This window comes from Mustela putorius, unplaced genomic scaffold (genome assembly GCF_011764305.1).
Source record: "Mustela putorius furo isolate JIRA1106 unplaced genomic scaffold, ASM1176430v1.1 tig00003962_pilon_pilon_pilon, whole genome shotgun sequence".
Classification (NCBI taxonomy): Eukaryota; Metazoa; Chordata; class Mammalia; order Carnivora; family Mustelidae; genus Mustela; species Mustela putorius.
Genome location: NW_025422106.1, coordinates 23,663,864 through 23,684,824, shown reverse-complemented (window position 1 = coordinate 23,684,824; position 20,961 = coordinate 23,663,864). Strand labels below are relative to the sequence as shown.

Sequence of the window (20,961 nt, the reverse complement as noted above, 5' to 3'; positions counted from 1 at the left end):
CTTCAGCAATAATTCCTCTCATCAGGCAGGGCTCAGACAAAACATCACCTCTTTGAAGAGCCTTCCCTGACCACCCAGCTAACGTTGCCCTGTCCTGCCTCTCCATAACGTTGACCACTACTCGAGGCCATTTCTGTATTTGTTTATATTCTGCTCCCTGCCTCACCCTGCCACTGAACAAGGGAAAGACCTGGTTTTTCTAGGTCACCCCTGTATCCTGAGTGCCGAGAAAAAGGCCCAGGACGAGGCCAGGAGCTTAATCAATATTTATTGAGTGAATGAGTAAATGTAGTTGTCCCAACTAGACTGCAGGCTCCCAGGGGGCAGGGTTTGGTTACCTTCTGGAGAGAGCCAGCACATGGCAATTGTTAAATAACCGTTCATTGATACTATGTAGGGGTAACAGTTCCAGGGGTAATCTTGGACTTTGGATCATAATACCTCTTCTCGGGGCGCTTGGGTGGCTCAGTAGGTTAAGTGTCTGCCGTCGGCTCAGGTCATGACCCCCAGGGTCCTGGGATTGAGCCCCGCGTGGGGCTCCCTACTTAAGCCAGGAGCCTGCTTCTCCCTCTTCTCCATGCTCATGTTCTTTTTCTCTTTCAAATAAATAAATAAATAAATAAAATCTTAAGAAAAATACCTCTTCTCTTGGCCTTCCTTCAAGGGACTTGGACTTGGATTTCTGAGGCAATCCATGCACCTACTTTAGGATTTGATAAATGAGAGGCCAACATGTGCAATACTCAGGGTTCCGCTGAGGTCCCCATCATGTATGGCTTGCCAGCAATATGTCACCTGCTCCATCCTCCCTTCCCAAATCCCCATCTTGGGCAGTCCACTCGCCCTCACCTGGCTGTCCCTCAGATCCAACACTGGAGTCATTATTTTTCTCTGTGTACATCTATCTTTCCAGTATTCTCCTGAAGGCAGGACAGCCCATTCAGGCTCCCAGGTCAGAAATCTGGGTGGTGTTCTCCCTTTCTCCCTCTCAGCCAATTAGTCAACAAACCTTATGGATATTAACCTCTTGAGTTGCTTCCCTCCCCTGCCCTTTCCTATCACTGTCCTAGTCCCTCTTCTCCACACTTCTGCAGAAGCCTCCTAACTGGCTCCCTGCTTCTGGTCTGGCCCCTCCATGCCCTCTCCACCTACCCCTTAGAGTGAGCCTTCATACACCAAACTTGCTTAACCTTCTTTTTAAAAAGATTTATTTACTTGAGAGAGTGCATGCCCATGGGTGGGGGGTGGAGTGGGAGGAAGGGAGAGAATCTTAAGCAAACTCCCTGCTGAGTATGGAGCCCATGATAGGGGCTTGATGTCAAGACCCATGAGATCAAGACCTTGGCTGAAATGGACTAGGTTTTAAGCACCTGAAGTGCTTAAAAACTTTAAAGGGCCCCAGCCCTCTTAGGATGGACTCCAAACACCTTATCATTGCCAGGAACTATATTATCTGCATCCAACCCTCTCCCCACTCTATCTAGTTAACTCTGCCCTCCTAGCCCCCTGCAGATCTCAATTTAGAACCTCGTCTTGGGTGGGGTGGAGGATGGCACCTGGCTGGTTCAGTGGGTAGAGTATCATGCACTTGCCATCTCTGATGATGAGTTCAAGCTCCACGTTTGATCTCTGAGACAGGAATCTAAGCCCCATGTTGAGTGTGTAGATTACTTTAAAAAAACAAAAACAAAAACAAAACTTAAGAACAGAAAAGCCCCCCCAAAACCCACAAAAACAAAATAAAAACCTCCCACCCCAAAACCTACCCCTCTTCTTCCAGGAAGCTTTTGCTGACCAGTATAATTCCACCAAGTATAATTCCTCCAGTATAATTCCACCAAACCTGTGTTCCACCACTCACGGACCTTTTCTCTAACCTGTCTTGTGTACTCTGTCAACGAAAGCACAGGTTTTGGGGACACGGCGCGTACTTTGCAAATACATATTGGATGAATGACATCACACTAAGACTGCTGGGTGAAAATCTCCAGCACATGCTCATTAAGGACTTGAGCAAGTCTTTTAACTTCTGCCTCCTCCTCACCCGTAAAGGTGCACAGCAATGGTAATTTTTTCTGGTAGAGATGTCTTGAGGAGTCAAGCACTTAAAAGAGCATTTGCACGTAAATTTGGTTATCGTTAATGTTTTCTTGGCACAGCCCTTTCCTGGATCTCAACCCACCACACCGAAGGGACCGTGCGTACAGGTACAGAACACTCACACCTAGGTCCCTACCCGACACTTTGCTGTCTGCCCGGCTAACTGGCCGAGTCTCGAGCGTGCCGGGAGTCCACCGCGGACCCGCCGGCCGAAGCCACGGCCCATTTAAGGACGAGGAAGGGGCGGGCCCGAGAAGGCTCCTCCTTCGCGCTGAGGTCAGCGCGCAGCGCAGCGTGTGACGCTCTGGTTGCCGCAGAGACGCCCCGCCCCCGCGCGGCGCTGCGGAACCGGAGCTCCGGGCGGCGTCGGCAGCGGCGCGGGAGGCGGCAAGGCCAGGACAGCAGGAGCCGGCGCGGCGACCGCAGCGAGAGCGGCGGGGACGGAGCAGACCACGACGAAGGCGCACAGGCAGCCGGGCCGGGCCGGGCCACGGGGAGAGCGGCCGCCGGGAAGCGGGCAGGAGGCCGGGCGGGCAGCGGGCAGCTGCCGAGCTGCGGAGCGACATGGTGCTGCTCAAGGAGTAGTGAGTGTCCGGCGGGCCGTGCGGAAGCGAGGAGGAAGGGAGAGTCGGGGATGACGACCAGGGAGCTTGATGGCCTGGCGGAGGGGATGCAGTGTCCGGACGGGACGCGAGGGGATGGAGAGCAATGGATGGGCTGTTGGGCGGCCCAGCAGGGGCTGAGGGCACTGCGAGGGCCGGACAGGGCCTGAGGGGATAGAGAGATACGGACAGCTCCTGCGGTGGGGCCTGAGGAACCGTGAAGGCCGAATAGGCCTGAGAGGAGAGGCCAAGGGGACAATGAGGGCTGCACAAGGCCTGAGATGGGGTCAAGGGGACAGTGAGAGCCAATAGGGCATGAAGAGGGGCTGAGGGGATGGAGATGTGGGGCGGCCCTACGGTGGGGCTGAGGGACTGGGGGCCCGCCAGAACTGCTGGAGTGGCTGAGGGGACTGGCGGGAGAAGGAGGAGTAGGCTTCAGGGACCAAGGAGCAGTTAGACAGCTTCAGGAATGGGGCTGAGATGATGGGGAGGAGTGTGAGGGGAACCTGGAGTATGAGGAGTGGCTGCCTTAGGCATCGGGGGAAGGATTGGATTTAGTGCACCTAGGAAAAGGAGCAGGGAGTTAGGGCCAGGATTGGGTGACAGAGGAAGGGTCTAAAAAGATAGCAGAGGGGACTGGTGGCATGACGTGGTGCCCAGGTGGTAGGTGCAGAGGAGGAGGTACTTGGAAAGAAGCTTAGGATGTTTGCTTGGGACTTGGGGACACTTGGGTGAGGAATCCAGAAAATATCGGGGAGGAGCTGATTTGTGGGAGTTAGAGTGATGGAGAGGGCTGGGTTGTTAATAGGGTAGAGAGAATATGTTTGTGAATATATATAATAAATATATATATAGGAATAGGGTGTGGGGGACAAGGGCAGCCTGCCTCTAGAGCATTGTTAGTCTTGGTGCAAAGAGATAGAGAAATTGCTTTGAGAATTGAGAAAGTTCCCATAAAACCATTAATTGACGAAAGACAGTGAAGGGTGAGGGAGTTTTTGAGTAGTGACTGGGCTGGGAAACTAGTGACTTCTGGTAGGTGTTGCAGGGAGATAGGCTTGCTCCTGAAATCTAGGGGATTAGATGACAGGGTGGGATGTTTAAATTGCTAAATCTTTCAAACACTAGCTGACGGATCACTGAAGCTCATGATTCCAATTAAACATTTCAAGACTTTTTTCCCCCCCAAAGAGGAGAGGTTGAGTGTGTATGTGCAGAATTTACAGTGAAGCTGCTTTGCTAAAGGGGAGGGCATGTGGGCAGTATTGGGTCAGAAGCCCAGAAGTCCAGAAGTAGGAGATGTCACGGTAGAGAGCAACTGGTTGAACTCATTTGGTACCCAGGCGGGTGTGCAGAGGGCACATTGGTGTCCATTTCGTTGCTGAAGGCACTTTGCCCCATTCCATCTGGCTTGCTCCTTGGAGGTGTTTAGGACATTTAGGACACAGTGTGGAACTTTGGATAACAAAGGGAGCAGAGATCCAGGTGTCATCCGAGCTTGAGACGTCATCTGAACAGCATTATTTTGAAGCCCCTCCACTTCTAGTTCTTGACATCCAGGAGGATGTTGATGCAGAGCTTGGAGCTTTATATGGTGAGGAGGAAGAACCTTGGTATCCCAACAGGAGGAGGGAGTGGTACACTTTGGATTTTATTATTTATTTTTAAAGTATTTTTTATAAAAACATATTTATTTATTTGAGAGAGAGAGAGAGAGAAATAGTGGCAGGGGTTGGAGAGAGAGAGAGAGAGAAAATCTCAAGCAGACTCTGTGCTGAGCACAGAGCCTGATGTGGGGCTCAATCTCAGGACTCCAAGATTATGACCTAAGTCTCAAGAGTTGGATGCTCAACTGACTGAGCTACCCACCTGCCTCAGCACTTTGGGTTTTAGTCTTGACCATCCAGACGACAGGCTTTTCCCATTCTCCTGATCTTTTGTTTCCTGTTCCCAAATGGATCCTAGAGTCTATAGAAACCTGTAGTTCTATGAAGAAAGTCAGTCAGGAAAGGGACCATCAGAAGAGATCTGAGTGAGTCTTGAAGAAAGGTCCTTCCTTCCCATTCTTTGTTCTTCTACCCTTGAAGCCTGCCAGGGAACGGTCCAAGGTGCTGGGGATGCAGAGCCTGCTCAGCATCTGCGTTTCCTTCCTGCCTGACTTGTGCTCTGTGTGTGCATCCTGGGGCAGGGGATGGGGAGGGGGGCATCCAAGCCACTTAGCCATGGCTGCAGCGCTGCAGCTCTGAGAAGGGTGGAAGTGAAGGTCACAGTGCAGTGAGCACAGCTCCAGTCTCAGCCCAGCACTGCCCCTGTGGCCCTATCCTTTGGAATTGCACTCTATTGCTGCTGAAGTGGTTTTGCTCCTAAGGAGCCAGGGACAAATGTCTGGGTGTGCGGCTGTCTTGTAAGCAACCTCAGAGCGTCCTCTCAGGAATTGGCTGATGCTTGTCTCTTTGCAGGGGCCTGGGCGGGGGGGGACTTGGTGCCCACCAAGGGCCTAAAGTTTTCCCTGTTGGTTTTTCTGACACTTCCTCTAACAGGATTCTTCTTGATTTGATTTCTGCAAATTCTTGGATGTGATCCTTACTGCTGTTCTTGAAGATAAAAGGCGTATTGTTTTCTAGGAAGTTTCTTCTGAGGGTGCAGAAATGGTGGCCTCCCAGTTGAAAGTGTTTTTCTGCACTGTTGGCTTTTTCTAATGGGAGGAGGGCCTTCGTGGCAGCATCCAATAACCTGCAGGATTGTGTTATTGGAATCATTCTGGTGGGGGGCGGTTAGCAGGCAGTAAGGACTCAAAGCCCATTTTGTTTTCCCTGTTACTTTTCTGCTCTGTGCCTTGCCTTTAGTGCGGTATTTTTCTCAGACCCCTGTGTGCTTCTTGCTACCTGGGGGAGCTTCGTGGATTTAGAAAATACTGAGCGGAGTGTTTACCAGCCTGGAACATGGATCCGAGTTGTCGGAACCACTGCATGGGAAGGACAACATAGCAGCTCATGCTTCACCAAGCGTGCAAGGTGCAGAAGGCTCCAGTGGGGCTAAGGTTTGGAAACTGAGAAGCTAAGCTCGGGAGCTGGCATGATGTGTATGAATATGACCAAGTGGTTTTGACTCAACTTGGACTTCATGGCTTTGAACTGGGGCTTGACTTGCTCTGCCACCAGCCCTCATATGTCTGTGGAATTCCAGCTGGTGTGGGACCTTGCTGGCCATGGCTTTTCTGTTGGGTTCCTGGTGGTACCTCCACCAATGGGTGTTCATTGAAGTGGAGAAGAAAAAGAAAGCAGTCAATTGGGGAGCCTTTGGACTGCCTCTGGAGGTCAGGACACAAGTTGAGTGTCCGCTCTTTGTGGCTTTGTCACAATAGCTTGTATTGCAATGCACTGGCCCAGAGCAGAGACAGTTGGTGCATGCTTTTAGTGTGATTAAGCTTCGAAGGAGCATGACCCTGTCCTAGCCTTCCACCTCGAGGGCTATTGTTAGGAGATGGGGCCCATAGAGATGAAATCCCCAGGGCCTGATTCTTCAGGTCTCTCTGACTCCTCATTGTGGCTTCAGAGTTTGCAGGGACAGGCCCTTGTTTTGCTGGGAAGGATTTTAGTGGGGGAGAGGGAGAAAAGGACAGCTCCAAATGTGAGTCAGAGGCCCAGGAAGTAGCTGGTAGAGGGACAGGTTTGCACTGAATCATAGGGACCTGAAGGGCATAGATGATCCTGCCTCAGAGCACTCAGGGGGCCATTCTCTGCTGGGTTGTTGACAGTGAGTGTATGTCACGTGTAACAAAACATTTAATAGTGTTCTAAGATGATGCTGTAAGAACCTTGGGCTACATACAGAGCCTGAAGTTGATACTGTTTTCCCTCTCTTGTAGTCGAGTCATCCTGCCTGTGTCTGTAGATGAGGTAAGTTCTTTTTCTTCCTTTTTATTCATAGTTGTATGTAATTGTTTGTGACCGTTGGCTAAGTTGGGTTCCAAGTGGCGCACACTCTTCGATTGGTTTTCGTGGTTGTTCTAACTTAAAGATAATCAGTACTTGATGAGAATTTTCCTGGTGCCACTTTCTGTCGAAGGAAGGCACTTATTTATTTATTTTTTTATATCTGCAGCCTACCTTAAGCTGTTGGCCCTTGGGGACTTTGACCAGAGACCAAAGGAGCCCCTTTTACCTGCTAGGACTGTGCCCATTTGGGGACATTTTATTGAGGGCATTGGGTGTGTGAGGGGATTTCTGGGACCTCCATGACACAGCTGGGAAGTGTGCATGGCTCTCTCTGTTGTGCAACAAACTAGTAGGGCAGGAAATCTCCGAGGCCCTCCCTAGCCACATTCTAGGTGACTGCTGGGAAGACCAAGGCCCAGAATCCTTTTACAAAGGGCAGGGAATAGCAAATGGGCTTGGCTTGCCCTCTGTCCTTTTATAGTGTTAGGCCCCATGTTCCTGTGTATGGGGACCTGGCAGCATTTGCCACCAGAAGGTTCATAGGCCACACTGACTCAGAATAGTCTCTTGGACAGCAGAAAACTGTCATAGAGCCTCCCTCATCCCACCCTTTCTTTGAACTTCCTCCACTCTCTTCTCCTGGTGCAGCCTGTTCTTTGCACACACACACACACACACACACACACACACACACACACACACACCCCAGCTTCCAGCCAGGCTCCAGTTTGGGTGAAGTTTTTCAGCCAGTGTGGTGACCTCAGTCATCCTCTTTCCTGTGGTGTCAGCATGAAGCTCCTGTGATAACTTACACTCTGTTCCAAATATGAATTGGACCTTTGAAAAATGAAATTAGGCCAACAGATCCTGTAGCACACCTTAGATGAGACAAATATTTGAGCTTTCTAACCCCAAAAGGGGTGGGCAGGCACTGGATACCTGGAGGATTGCCTCCTGTGATGGGCTACACATCTGGTAAGAGCTGTGAAGATCTGGGGGAAGGAGCCTGAGGCAGGCCTTGAACACGCTCTGAGAGTTTTGGGTGAGGGTCATAAGGCAAATGAAACTGGGAATCTTGGGAAAGGGCCTGGAAAGGAGAGGTGTTGCTGTCCCTGGAGACATTTGACATGGACCTGGGCCCTGGGAACCATGTGCTTAGGCTGACGGGTGTTGGTGGTGGGGGTGGGGTTTCCTGTTAACCCACTTCCTTTGGAGGGGGCCTTGCTCTCTTTGGGAAAAATAAGAAGTGGTGATTTTCCAAACCATAGGAAGTGGTTTGGAAGCAGGAAGGCCCAGCATGGCCCTTGCCCTAAAACTCCCCTCTTGGGGGTCCAATAACTCTCTGTCTGCTGTACGGGGTAATCCCAACCCCCAGGTCAGGAAGATGTCTCCCAAAACTCAGGAGTACCTCAGTGTGCATTTTGGGGTGAAGTGGACATTTCACAGGGAGTATCTTGAGAGAACAAGGATGGAAGTGCTTCTGCGATGTGGGGCCAATCCAGGAGAGCCAGCAGTGTTCGGGAGCAGTATTGGCTGCTCTGCAGGAAGCCTGGAGATTACTTATGATGGGGCCAGGCATGGAGGAAAAGAAGAACTCACCTTGAGAGCATCTGCAGTTGGCAGTTTGTTTGCAGTATTGAGGAAGTGATGGGGAGGGGTGAACAGAGCCTACAGGGTAAGCAGAAGCTTGGGAAGTAAGTGCTGGTTAGGATTCATTTTTCTGCCTGGGAATGGTCTACCTGTTCTCAACCAGAAGTCACTGATGAGAAAGCAAGTGCATGTCCTGGGTAGGGGGAAGTAGGGGCTGCTTTTCCAAGACTTTTTTTTTTTTTAAGACTTTATTTATTTATTTGACAGAGAGAGATCACAAGTAGGCAGAGAGGCAGGCAGAGAGAGAGAGAGGAGGAAGCAGGCTCCCTGCCGAGCAGAGAGCCCGATGCGGGACTCGATCCCGGGACGCGAGATCATGACCTGAGCCGAAGGCAGCGGCTTAACCCACTGAACCACCCAGGTGCCCCAGGACTTTTTATTTTTAAGTAATCTCTACACCCACCTTGGGGCTTGAACTTAAACCCCTGAGATCAAGAATTGCACGCTCCACTGATTGAGCCAGTTGGCACCCCGGAGCTGCTTTTCTGGTGGCTTGAACCTTAGTTCCAGAAGATCAGAAAACCTTGAGTGGGAAATCCAAAGAAGAAACAAGTAATGTTTCTTTTTTTTTCAGTCTTTATCAATAACCCCTTCCTGACTCGTGGTTCCCATGGGAACAGCCCAGCATCAGTGTCTGTGGGATTCACTTCCTAATCGAAGGCCTTGATTTGAGGCCCTCAGGGCTGGCTTTCTTGCTTGCTTTCCTTCCTTCCTTCCTTCCTTCCTTTTAACATCTATTTATTTATTTATTTATTTAACCTCACACCTAATTGTGGGTTTCAAAATCGTGACCTTGAGATCAAGAGTTGCATGCTTTTCCCACTGAGCCAGCCCAGTTCCCCTCTCAGGGCTTTCTGAGGTAGGCTGGGAAGGAGAAGAAAGAGAAAAGAGAAGGCCATGGCTTTATAACCATCCTGATGGTCTGAGTCAATATTTTGGGGTGGAATTAGTTTCTGTTTGGCAGAAGCCTTTGGCCTAATAGGGCATAGGGCTTCTAGGCATTTGGCTGCAGAGCGAGAAAGTCGGGCTGTTTGTCAAGGGTGTGTCCACCAGTGGTTCCTGGCTTACATAGGCCCACCCTCTTCCATGTGCCCAGAGCTGATTTACTTCCCATTTCCAGAGACGTGTGGTACCATCCCCCTGTGTACCCTGTCCCGACAGGGTCACTTGGGTGGGACCAAGAGCTATGCTGTTTTTCGTGAGGATGGTTTTTTTTTTTTTTTTTTTCTCGTGATGATGTTTTTTGCCAGGGTCTCAGGCCCACCTGCTGCATCTTCTGGGCTCCCAATCCTAGTGATAGGGTCTCTTTTTTTCTTAGCTGAGTGTCTTAGTTCTTTGGGCAAGGGCAGGCATCATTGTCCTAGGCCTGAGGAGGGTTCAATCCCCATCTTGTCTCCTTAGGGCTCTTTATCTGATGTAATGATCTGACCCCCAGCCCCATCTCAGTGTGGCTGCTTTCTGCTTTCCCAGGGTTTGGAGCCCCGGTGCCAAAAGTGTCCCTCACTTGGAGCTTAGGGAAGCCAGCCTTACTTAACCCCTTTGGATTAACAAAACTGCCTTCACTTGTCTCATTGGGATTAAAGGATCAGAATATCAAGAGAGATTAAAGGGGGAAGATGCCAGCCCAGCAGACTGATCCTCTTAGAGTTTGCCCTCTGATTCCTGCATCTGATGAGGAACCAAATGAAAGGGATTAGTCTCTGCCTGGGCACACACACACACACACACACACACGCACCCCACCCCACCCCAACTAAACAGCAGCACCAGCCGACAACCCAGTCCCCTCCATTGAGCCCTTTCTTCAGCCTGCCCTCTAGGATTGCTGAGTCAGTGGTTAGATGTTCTTATGACTCTTCTTTAAAACACAACTAACATTCCTTTTTAGGATGCCCTTGCTTATCCAGACCCTGACCCACTTGTTAGGGGTTTTCGTCTCGCCTCAGCGCCAAGGGCTGGACTTGGAAAGGCATTGAAACAGTTTGGTGTTCCCTGGGGACATCAAGGCAGCACTGATGTTGCTTAGAATTAGCAAGGTCAAGGTGACAGGCTCCCGCCCAGATGTTCCTCTCTATGGGATTAAGTGAGCCAGGATCCTTTGCCTGGGCCTTTCCTTGGCATTTTTTTTTTTTTAAAGCTAAGGTCAAGCAAAGCTTTATTCCACGCCAAGCATCAAGAATCAGACCAAACGTTCAGGGGGCCGCACCTCTTACAAGAGAGGGAGACCTTTCCTTGACATTTTGTGCCGGGTGTTTACTTTGGAAGTTAGGGCTCCTTCAGTTTTATGGTGAAGAGTGAATTGTCCTGGCGAGTGTTGCGTCCCATTTTGGACTTTGCCCAGAAACTTGCCTGCAGTGCTTGTGAAGCTGCCCAGGAAAGCAGGCGTCCGAGTTTGAGGTGCAGCAGCCCCGGAAGCCGCCATGCCCTTTGCTCTTGCAGACAGTGGTGTCAGCGGTGCTGCCAGAGATGCAGCCTCTCCGGTTCCATCGCAAAAGGAGAAAAACCCTTGTCTGTCCCTCCCAGGAGTCCCAGGAATTTGGGGAGGGGAATGTGGAGGGTGAGGAAAAACCTTTACACTCCCAATGTCATCCCGTCCCTTTTTTTCTCATACTCTCTAAACTTGTTCCTGGTGGCACTGGCGGTGACAGGGAAAATGCATCTTTTGGTGTAGATGTAGCTTCCTGCATTAACTGTCGCTGTTCATTCTTTTTGTTTTGTTTTCTCCACCGAACAGCTTCCCTCCAAGAGCAGGGACTAGAAGGACCTGCGCAGAGCTCAGGTCATGGGTCCTAAGGCTGAGTTGTCCTGAGGGGCTTAGAGGAGGCCAGTAATCTTGACCGGTGACTTGCCAGGGTGGCCTATGACCCAAATAAAAGAAAACTAGATTCTTGCCATCTAGTAAGTGCCAACGCAGAGGGTGTGCTTGTCAAATTGGGATTAAAGGTACATACTGTGGGGTAGGAATCTGTGTTATCCATAATGGGAAATAGGGCACTTGCTTCAGCCCTGCCAGGATTCTGGAAAGCATCTGGAGGTTTGGTTGCCTGCAAGAATGTTCTTGGAGCTGCTGGCAGGGGGATGATCTGCACACACTGGAGAAAGAATAAGTCGATGAGCCAGTTTACAGCAGAGATTGTGGATTTCACAGAGCAACTTTCTTTAACAAGAGGTCATGTGTTAGGATCTGTTTAAATGAATGGGATAAAGAGAATTCTAGCAGGCAACCCAGATCTGGTTTTAGGGTCTTAATACCAGAGGCAGATTCAGGGGAAAAGCTACTTTGGACCCTATAATGTGTTCTCTGGATAGTGGTGTGAGGTTCAATATACTCACCTGCCTCCTTAAGCCTTGATGGAGGATGTAAACATGGGAGGGAGGAAATTAAATGCATCTGATAGCTAAGGAGAGGCCAGGGAGCCGTGTTCATAGTTGCTTTGGGTAGATCTGGGCAAGGTCCCACGTTGGAACTGCAGAACGAGGGGGGCGCGTGGTGGTGGGAGGGTGGATCCCAGAGTGGTCCCATTGAACAGTTACTGGCAACTGGATTGGTGCGCCTGGTGAGAATTCTGCCCTGACAGTAACTCCTGTGTCTCTGTGTCTTTTAGTATCAAGTAGGGCAGCTGTATTCTGTGGCCGAGGCCAGCAAAAATGAAACAGGGGGTGGAGAAGGCGTGGAGGTCCTGGTGAACGAGCCCTATGAGAAGGACGGTGAGAAAGGCCAGTACACACACAAGATCTACCACTTACAGAGGTATGTAGCTGAGCAGCCAAGCCAGAAGGCAGCCAGGTATTGAAGTGGAGATCATGGATAATGGGCGGTGTTTCCGGGTTATTAGCTGATTGCTCAGGTTGCTGTGAGGGTGGGTGTGCATGACACTTCTTTGCTCACTTAAAGGGTTTTTATTTTTTACTTTGTTATTATTATTTTTTAAGATTTTTTTATTTATTTGACAGATAAAGATCACAAGTAGGCAGAGAGGCAGGCAGAGGGAGAGAGAGGGGGAAGCGCCCCCCCCACTTTTTTTTTTAACACCATTTTTAAGTTCAGCGACTGTAAGTACATTCACAATGCTGTGAAACGTAAACCAGGATCTTAATTTCTAGTCACTGAACTGACTAGAAATGAAACCAATTTCATCTTCATTTGGGAAAATCCCTGATTTAGTGTCGTCTAGTGCCCCGGAGCTGTAGAAGTGCTCTGTGTAGAGGTCGCGGATTTTGTGAGAGCTGGAACCAGGGAGAGGGCAGCACCATGAAGTGGGGCATGTCTCACCATGATCCCATTTCCTTGCCATCGTGTTCTTTGCCCTCCGCGTCTCCTCTGCGTCCTCCTCCATCCCTCCTCTGCATTGACTGCCAGCCAGCCAGTCCTTACTGAGCCATTAGCTGCTGATTCGAATAAGGCTCAGGACATGCCTATCCCATAGTGCATTTGGGGTTGTTGTTTTTTTTTTTAAAGATTTTATTTATTTATTTGACAGAGAGAAATCACAAGTAGACGGAGAGGCAGGCAGAGAGAGAGAGAGGGAAGTAGGCTCCCCGCTGAGCAGAGAGCCCGATGCGGGACTCGATCCCAGGACCCTGAGATCATGACCTGAGCCAAAGGCAGCGGCTTAACCCACTGAGCCACCCAGGCGCCCCAACATTTGGGGTTTTTTTAAAGAGCACTTTGCAAACAGATAGTGAGGTTGGTAGAAGGGGCCAGTTGGTTCCTTACAAGTCAGGTGGTCCAACCAAAGTGTCCAAGAGGAGGTCTGTACATGTAGAGGGTGGGACTTGTCTTACCCTCTTCCTTTATTTTATTTAATTTTTTAAAAATATTTTATTTATTTGACGGAGAGCACAAGCAGGCAGAGAGGCAGGCAGAGAGAGAGAGGAGAAGCAGACTCTTTGCTGAGCAGGGAGCCTGATGCAGGGCTCGATTCCAGGACCCAAGATCATGACCCGAGCCAAAGGCAGAGGCCCAACCCACTGAGCCACCCAGGCACCCCTACCCTCTTCCTTTAAAGAGCTGCCACCACCTCTCTTTACTTAAACCCAAAACCCTCAACTGCAAAAACCAAATCAAAACCAGCAGTGCCGAATGCCTTGAGCACCTCTCCTCAAGGCATTCGGATCAAGGCCTTCCTGTCAGTCATCTAGCTGCTGCAGTCAGAAACATGGGTTCCCTAGCCCCCCTTCCTCATCCCTCATATCAAGCCCTTTTGACTCCAACTCTTTTGGTACCTCCAGCGCTTCCATTTCCTTCCATCATCTCTTGCATGGATTACTACAGCAGCCTCCTGACTGCCCTCCCTGCTTTTCATTTCTCTGCACAACTTCGAGTGTTCTGTCCAAAGGTAGATGTGGATGGTTTTCCTTGGGATCCTTGGGATCAAGTCCAGACTCCTTCACTTAACTTACAAGATCGTTTATGACCTAGCCTATTTGTATTCTCTTATATTCCCTGCCTCATAGCTTACACCAACTACTCCAGATTTATCTCCATTTCTCCCAGCTTTTCCCACCCCACTGCCATCCTTTTATTTAGCTCAGTCCTACTCATTCTCTACTCTGTGTGTTCATTTAATTCTTACTCTCCCTAAGGAGCCTCCCCATGTATCATACCGCCCACACCACGTTCTCCCCGTGCTTTGCCCCCCAGAGCCCAGTGCTCACACACTTAAAATGGTGCTGGCCTCTGCCTGGCTGGTTAGACTCCCCACTAGAACGTAAGCTCCAGGAAGTCAGGAGCTATGTCTGTGTGATTTCTGTAGATCTCCTCATGCCTGGCACACAGGAAGACTTATTTTGAATGAGTGCGGCAATGAGTGAATGAATCTCAGAGGGTTGCCCTGAGTCTCTGGATTGGCTCTCTGCGGGGGGCTTAGCTCTTTCATCTTAGGCCTCAGGCGCTTAAGCTGATGAGCTTGTTGGAGCCTACTAAAGACTGTATAGATTATCAGTTAAGAACTAAGGAAGAGGAATAAATGCATCTTAAAAAAAAAAAAAAAGGCTCATACTGTACGTGCTGTTCTGTAACCCCAGACAAAAAGAACTGAATGGAAGAAATATTTTGTCCTGGGAGGCAGACAGCCCTGAGACCCTCCTGCAGATCAGATCATCTTGGTTCCATATTCTCTGTCCAATAGCCAGTCACTGTGGCCCATAAATCTAGCCAGGTCCACTCAAAGATATCCCATCCTTAGTAGCGTGTAGTAGAAGGCCCTGGGCTCGGTGAGCTTGGGAAAAATGGGTCATGATAATGTAAGGACTGATAAACCACTGCAGGTAACCAAGGGTCCCAGCTGCTGTCCTGTTCCCAGTGGGGTGGTGAGATGCTGGGGTGAGTTGTGGGTGGATGTTAGTAGGCAGCTGAGCTGGGGTATCAGGCTCCAACAGGTAGCTTCTCACACAGGGGAGTAACCTGCTTATCTCATGGAGACTTGCTTGCCAACCCCGCTGAAGAAGTGGGAGCTATGGCCTGAAGACTGTGATGTACCAGCCCATCGTCTTTGTTTTCCATTTCTCTTTGTAACCGCCTTTTCTTACCACAGCAAAGTGCCCACGTTCGTTCGAATGCTAGCCCCAGAGGGAGCCCTGAATATACATGAAAAGGCGTGGAATGCCTACCCTTACTGCAGAACTGGTAAGTGCAGACCGGGTCGGAAGCTGGAGTAGGGGCTCCAAGCTAGATGGAGGGTGTGGTCAAGTAGGTCAAGTAGGGGTGGACGTGAATTAGGGTTTTGTGTTCAACCTCCATTTTCCAGAGTAAGTCAATGAAAGGATGAGCCTGGGGACACCCTCCCCCACTTCAGGCTGGTGGTGAGTGTCACTGTCGTCTAGTCAAATGTGGCAGCCATCTGGGGGGGAACCGCCAAGTAGTCACAGCCTGAGATGGCACAGAACTAGCCCCTCTTGGTTGGGTCAGTATAATAATGATGACTGTTTTCACTGTTTACAGAAGCAGTGTTCTCTGTTTAAATTGTGGAAAATACATACAAACAGAAGAAAATAATCACCCAGTGTGCTCCCAGTCAGTGTTGACATTTTGGTGTCTTTTTATCTAATCCTTTTTTTAATGCTTATGCGTTTATCTCCAGGCACATTTTGAAGGCAAATTTTATGTATTTTTTTTTTTTATTTTTTTTTTTAAAGATTTTATTTATTTATTTGTAAGAGAGAGTGAGAGCGAGCACAGGCAGACAGAGTGGAAGGCAGAGTCAGAGGGTGAAGCAGGCTCCCTGCGGAGCAAGGAGCCCGATGTGGGACTTGATCCCAGGACGCTGGGATCATGACCTGAGCCGAAGGCAGCTGCTTAACCAACTGAGCCACCCAGGCGTCCCTGAAGGCAAATTTTAGATCAAATCATACTAATTCTTCAATTGCTCATTTTTTATTTAGAATCTTTTCCCTGTCACCATAGAGTCTGCTATTTTTTTTAAGTTTGTAATGTCTGCATAGTGTTCTACCCTGTGAGAGCACTGTGATCTTTCTAAACCACTTACTTATTGTTAAATATTGAAATTTCCAGTTTAATGTACTATATCCGGGTTTGGCTTAGAAACCAGCTTTGAGACCAAGGAACTCTTTTTTTTTTTTTTAAAGATTTTATTTATTTATTTGACAGACAGAGATCACAAGTAGGCAGAGAGGCAGGCAGAGAGATAGAGAAGAGGAATCCCTGCGGAGCAGACAGCCCGATGTGGGGCTCGATCCCAGGACCCTGGGATCATGACCTGAGCCGAAGGCAGAGGCTTTAAAACCCACTGAGCCACCCAGGCGCCCCGAGACCAAGGAACTCTTGAAAGAGGCAGTCATAGGAAAGGACCTATAGGGTGATTTTCTTGCCCTGGGAGAGGGCCAGGCCTGACACCAAGAAAACATAGCAACGAAATCCTGATTTTTTTTTTTTTAAGATGTTACTTATTTATTTGACAGACAGAGATCACAAGGAGGCACAGATGCAGCCGGGGGCAGCAGGGGTGCAGGGTGCGTGGGAAGCAGGCTCCCTGCTGAGCAGAGAGCCTGATGCGGGGCTCCATTCCAGGACTTGATCATGACCTGAGCAGAAGGCAGAGGCTTTAACCCACTGAGCCACGCAGGCATCCCCAAAATCTGATTTTGTTGGGAAAAAGTTGGAATAAGCCCAATTTTTTTATGACAAAGGATTTAGAAACAGCTATCCCCTAAATATATAACACACAGAATATACATGCCAGATTTGTGGGGTAGGAGACAAAGAGGAGGAAGTTCACTGCTAAGAGCCCTGAAATGATGGCTTATAAAAACCAGCATATTCTATAATTTAAGGTGGGAGTAGAGGTGGAATTATTGTCTTAATCTTGGCTAGTCTTCTAACTAGAATTTCTGGAAAGGGAAGACTTGAAGGCAGAGAACTTTCTATTCTAGACCTTCTGGGATTCCCTTTGAGTAGTTCAGACTCTTAGCTTTTTAGGATTCCTAGGTCTTGAGGGCTAATACCGATCTATAACCTCAGAGGTCCCCTAGAACTTGACTGTGAGTTGAGTGACCTTTCCCCTAGACAGCCCACATTTTTTTTTTTTTTTAAAGATTTTATTTATTTATTTGACAGAGAGAGATTACAAGTAGGCAGAGAGAGGAGAAAGCAGGCTCCCCGCTGAGCAGAGAGCCCGATGTGGGACTCGATCCCAGGAGCCTGAGATCATGACCCGAGCCGAAGGCAGCGGCTTAACCCACTGAGCCACCCAGGCACCCAAGACAGCCCACATTTGTCGGCATAGACAGTCTGGCACTGAGGCCCTCCTGGCAGCCTCTACCTCCGTGTACTGTTACACTTGCCTTACTTGTCGGACTCCCCAGACTGTACCCGACGAGGGTGCTCCACCCATGTAGTCCTTATCCCGTGGACTTTGGGAACGACTAAAGTCTAGAGCAGTAATCTCTCTCTCTAGTCCTCAGTGGCCTGGTGAAGCACCTGGTGTCAGGAGATGTACAATCATGGATGGAACCTGGGATGTGTAACACTTAGAGTTTCACTGACGTAGCTGAAAACGCAAATGTCACTACTTCCTGGACATTGAGCAGGAAGTTGTTAAATTCTTGGAAAAGAGGCACATGCTTTCTTAAGACAGTGTGCACTGTGGCTGGGTGTGTCTTGTCTAGGGCCAAAGGTGAATTTTCTTTATGTCCAGGAGAGTTGCCATGGAACATGCGTCATAAGAACCTTTAGCAACTTGGCATAAGGGAGGCAAACCGACAGCTGGACTCCTCCATGCCTGGATCAGTGTTCTGCATAAAGAGCTTTTGCCGACGGAGAGATGCTGGCACACCTCTGTCCTCTGTGTAATTCTGGGGAGAGCGTGCTACAGCCAACATGGGCATTTTTCTAGATGCCCAGTATTCCTTCACATATCGTCTTGATCCTTGGCCGAAAGAAAAAAAAGAAAAAGAAAAATATAATTTCTAAATATTCAGTGAAGAGGAGAGGAGGGAGTAGGGGAGTGGGTGCTGACCTCGCAGTGAGAACCCTCCATCATACAGAACGAGTATGTTAACTCTTAGATCTGCTTAGTTAGACATCGATCGCTCTTTCAAAGTCAGAGATAGGAATAAGAAGGCTACTTTCCAGTTCCCTCTGGGGATTGGTGGGAGAAAGATCAGTAGTTCAGACCCCTTTGCATGGCAGAAGTAGATTAAAGTTTGAGGTGGGAATGGGTTAAGGAGCATAGGGTAAAAGTCCATGTGCCTTTTAGAAGGCTCTGCCCTCACTCTGAGTAGGACAAAAACAGATTTGTGATACTTTGTGCGCTATCTGCTTTTTCTGTCCTCTTATTTCTTTCTGTTTCTTTCCTCCTGATGCTGATAGGTTAGAACAGGACAGAGGTGGTTAAGAGGAGGCAGGGCCTGTGAATGAAAGTAAGAAGAGGGAAATAAATGTTTCTCCTCCTGCCTCTCCCTCTAACCTTAACCCTGACCTGAGTACAGTCTCACTAAACATGTTTTTTTTTTTAAATAAAGATTTTTATTTATTTGACAGAGAGAGATCACAAGTAGGCAGAGAGGCAGGCAGAGAGAGAGGAAGGGAAGCAGGCTCCCTACTGAGCAGAGAGCCCGATGCGGGACTCGATCCCAGGACTCTGGGATCATGACCCGAGCCGAAGGCAGAGGCTTAAACCACTGAGCCACCCAGGAGCCCCAACATGGTTTTAAAGTACCTTATTAGTCTTATTTGGAGAGCCCTATTTCCCAACTACAAAGGATTTCCTGAGACACCCCCCACCCCACCCCAGTGTACCTAGGCTTGCAGTTTAAAGAAAAGAAAATGGTCTGAATGGTGAGGTGTTGGGAGGGACAGCAGGCAGGACTAAAGAAGACTGAGGGAGATTGGTCACCCAGGTTGGCATTAAAGGCCAGGGAGGGTCAGCACCCTCATAGGTTCAGAAACCTAGTTCATCAGAACTGAGTGGATCTTTTTCTCAAGGTCCAGGAAAGACTGATGTACAAAAACCCCAAATGCCAATAAGTTAATTTATATTGAAATACAGAATTACCAATGACACTGGGTAATCCTGTTTGACGATTAAGGATTAAGGTGTTCTTCCCTTGTGAGCTCCGGGAAACCGGAGTAGAGTCAGAATGCCAACATGCAGTGGACATGCCTGTTGGCTTAAATGATCAGACTCTCATGTCCGTTGATGAGCATATTGCATCCCTACAGAGGCCAGACTAGAAGATTGCTTGGAAACATGGGTTCAGAGTCTGGTGGTTAGTTGGGGGACCCTTAATGGCTCGTGTCATCAAGCCGCATCCAGCTGACCTCACAGTCTTCGTTCTAGAGATGGAGCTGTTGCTAGATGAGCCACATAGGCAGCCTGAGGCTCCAGCCATCAGTGCAGCACAGGAGAGTTGCTGCCAACCTGGCCTCTGTGCCCTTCTACTCAATGAATATCATGCCCACCGTTTACTTTTTTTGTTAACTGATTTTCTCCAAGCTGATAATGGGGTGATTACTTGAGTAGGCCATATGGTTATAATCCTAACCCGATGCTTTCTTGCAAGTACCTTCCACTGGATACAGGGAAATGACTAGTAGTTTCTTGGATTGTTTCTCCACAAGGTGGACCTTATCCCTTATATTTCACTCTTCCCTCCTCTTCATCTCAGAGGTAACCATAGTTTCAGCTTTGGAGTTACAGAGTTTGACCGTTAGCCCCATAAACTGTCCCATATGGCCGTGTGACATCTGTCAGAGACTGAGATAACTCCTAAATTCAGAGGGTACAGAGTGATCTAGGCTGTTGTTAGAGGAGAGCTGGGTTGTTCCCCAGTAACATTAGAGCTGTAGTCATTTTCTCTGATAAATAATTGAACCGTGGTTTCCGAGGGGTCTCATTACAATGAGCTGGAGCACAGAGGGCGCGAGGTTTGGTTACAGTGAGAGGAAGCGTGCAGCAGGCAGACGGATAGTGCCTGGCCGAAAGTGCCCTCTCTGGGCCCCGGGAGGCGGCGGGACCGCAGGTGATCCTCTGATGGCAGAGTTGGGGATCCCAATGCTTCAGCGTGCCAGAGCTGGTCCCCTTTCCTCACCCAGCTGTAGAGAATCTCGGGGACTGATACTGGCATCACTTTAGTGATATTCCAGATTGGGTCTCTTGGCTTCTGTAGGAGGGATACTTGAGGGTTGGTGCATTTGAGGGACCAAATACCCCCACGGGGCTTGAGGGTGGTTGTGGACAAGCCCTAGGGTGTGGAGAACTCCTTACTGCCATGGTGCCTGGGCTCAAGGGGCAGATACTCATTCAGCCTCATTAATCTTTTTCTTTCTTTTTTCCATATCCTTTCCTTGGAGCAGTTATTACGGTAAGAATTTGGGGGAGCTGGCAGGTGGGTGTCTGTGTGTTGGGGCGGGCATTGTAAATGATCTATAAGAAGAGAAGAAATAAAAATGTCACCACACTGGAGGTTCCTGGGTATTTGTGTCTGTCAGCAGACTGGTGCTGTTGAAGCTTCATCCTCTTGTTCCTACTGAGGAATCTGTTAATTTGCAAAATGGCCTCTTGCCTTAAGCTCCATTAGCATGTGGCTTTGTAGGTCTAGCACTCAGGACTGTGGGGCTCACATGTGCAGGATGATCCGAGACCTTCCTCTTCCCTTCCTGTGCCATACCTTCTCGGGGTTTCTGAAACCAGTTCAGCTGACCCAGTTGTGGCTTCCCCACAGGTGCAGCGGTGGACCCCAGGGAGCACTGTCCATTGGCAAAATAGAGAAGTCAGCAAGGTGTCTTTTCTACGTCCACCCCCATGTCATTGCCCCTTCTCTCCACCCTTCTTGGCACCCTCATCCAGGTGCCTGTCCCTGCTGCTAAACAGAGGTGGCTTCTGCCAGCCTGATTCCGGCTGAGGAGTTCGGAGGTTCATGTGTGCCCCTTCGAGGAGCACCACATTTTAAAAAGAACTAAGGGAGGAAGCACTGGGGATTCAGTAACAAGAAGAGAACTTCAGGCCTCGGCCAAATGCTGGCTTGTGGATGGGGTGCTGGTGAACCATTCCTCCTCAGGTTAATCACTAGCTCTCTGGGAGAAAGGCAGGATGGTCGAGTGGTTAAACCCATGGATTTCAAAGTCAGACGAATCTGGTTTTGAGGCCCAGCTCTGTCATTGTCTCTGCGGCCTTGAACAAGTCACCTCCCACTTTTTTTTTTTTTTAAAG

The 20,961-nt window shown here is 49.2% G+C and overlaps 1 protein-coding gene across 1 annotated transcript in view; it reads left to right on the top strand.

Moving 5' to 3' along the window:
- Positions 1-2,415: 2,415 nt before the first annotated feature.
- The window catches only part of PITPNA (phosphatidylinositol transfer protein alpha), a 39,473-nt gene continuing 20,927 nt past the window's right edge, over positions 2,416-20,961 (top strand). Inside the window, exons 1-5 of the mRNA XM_004746881.3 lie at positions 2,416-2,684; positions 6,571-6,601; positions 11,896-12,041; positions 14,827-14,918; positions 20,106-20,113. Of these exons, the coding sequence (XP_004746938.1) occupies positions 2,665-2,684; positions 6,571-6,601; positions 11,896-12,041; positions 14,827-14,918; positions 20,106-20,113 (297 nt within the window). The 5' untranslated portion in view covers positions 2,416-2,664. The remainder of the gene's footprint in view (positions 2,685-6,570; positions 6,602-11,895; positions 12,042-14,826; positions 14,919-20,105; positions 20,114-20,961) is intronic.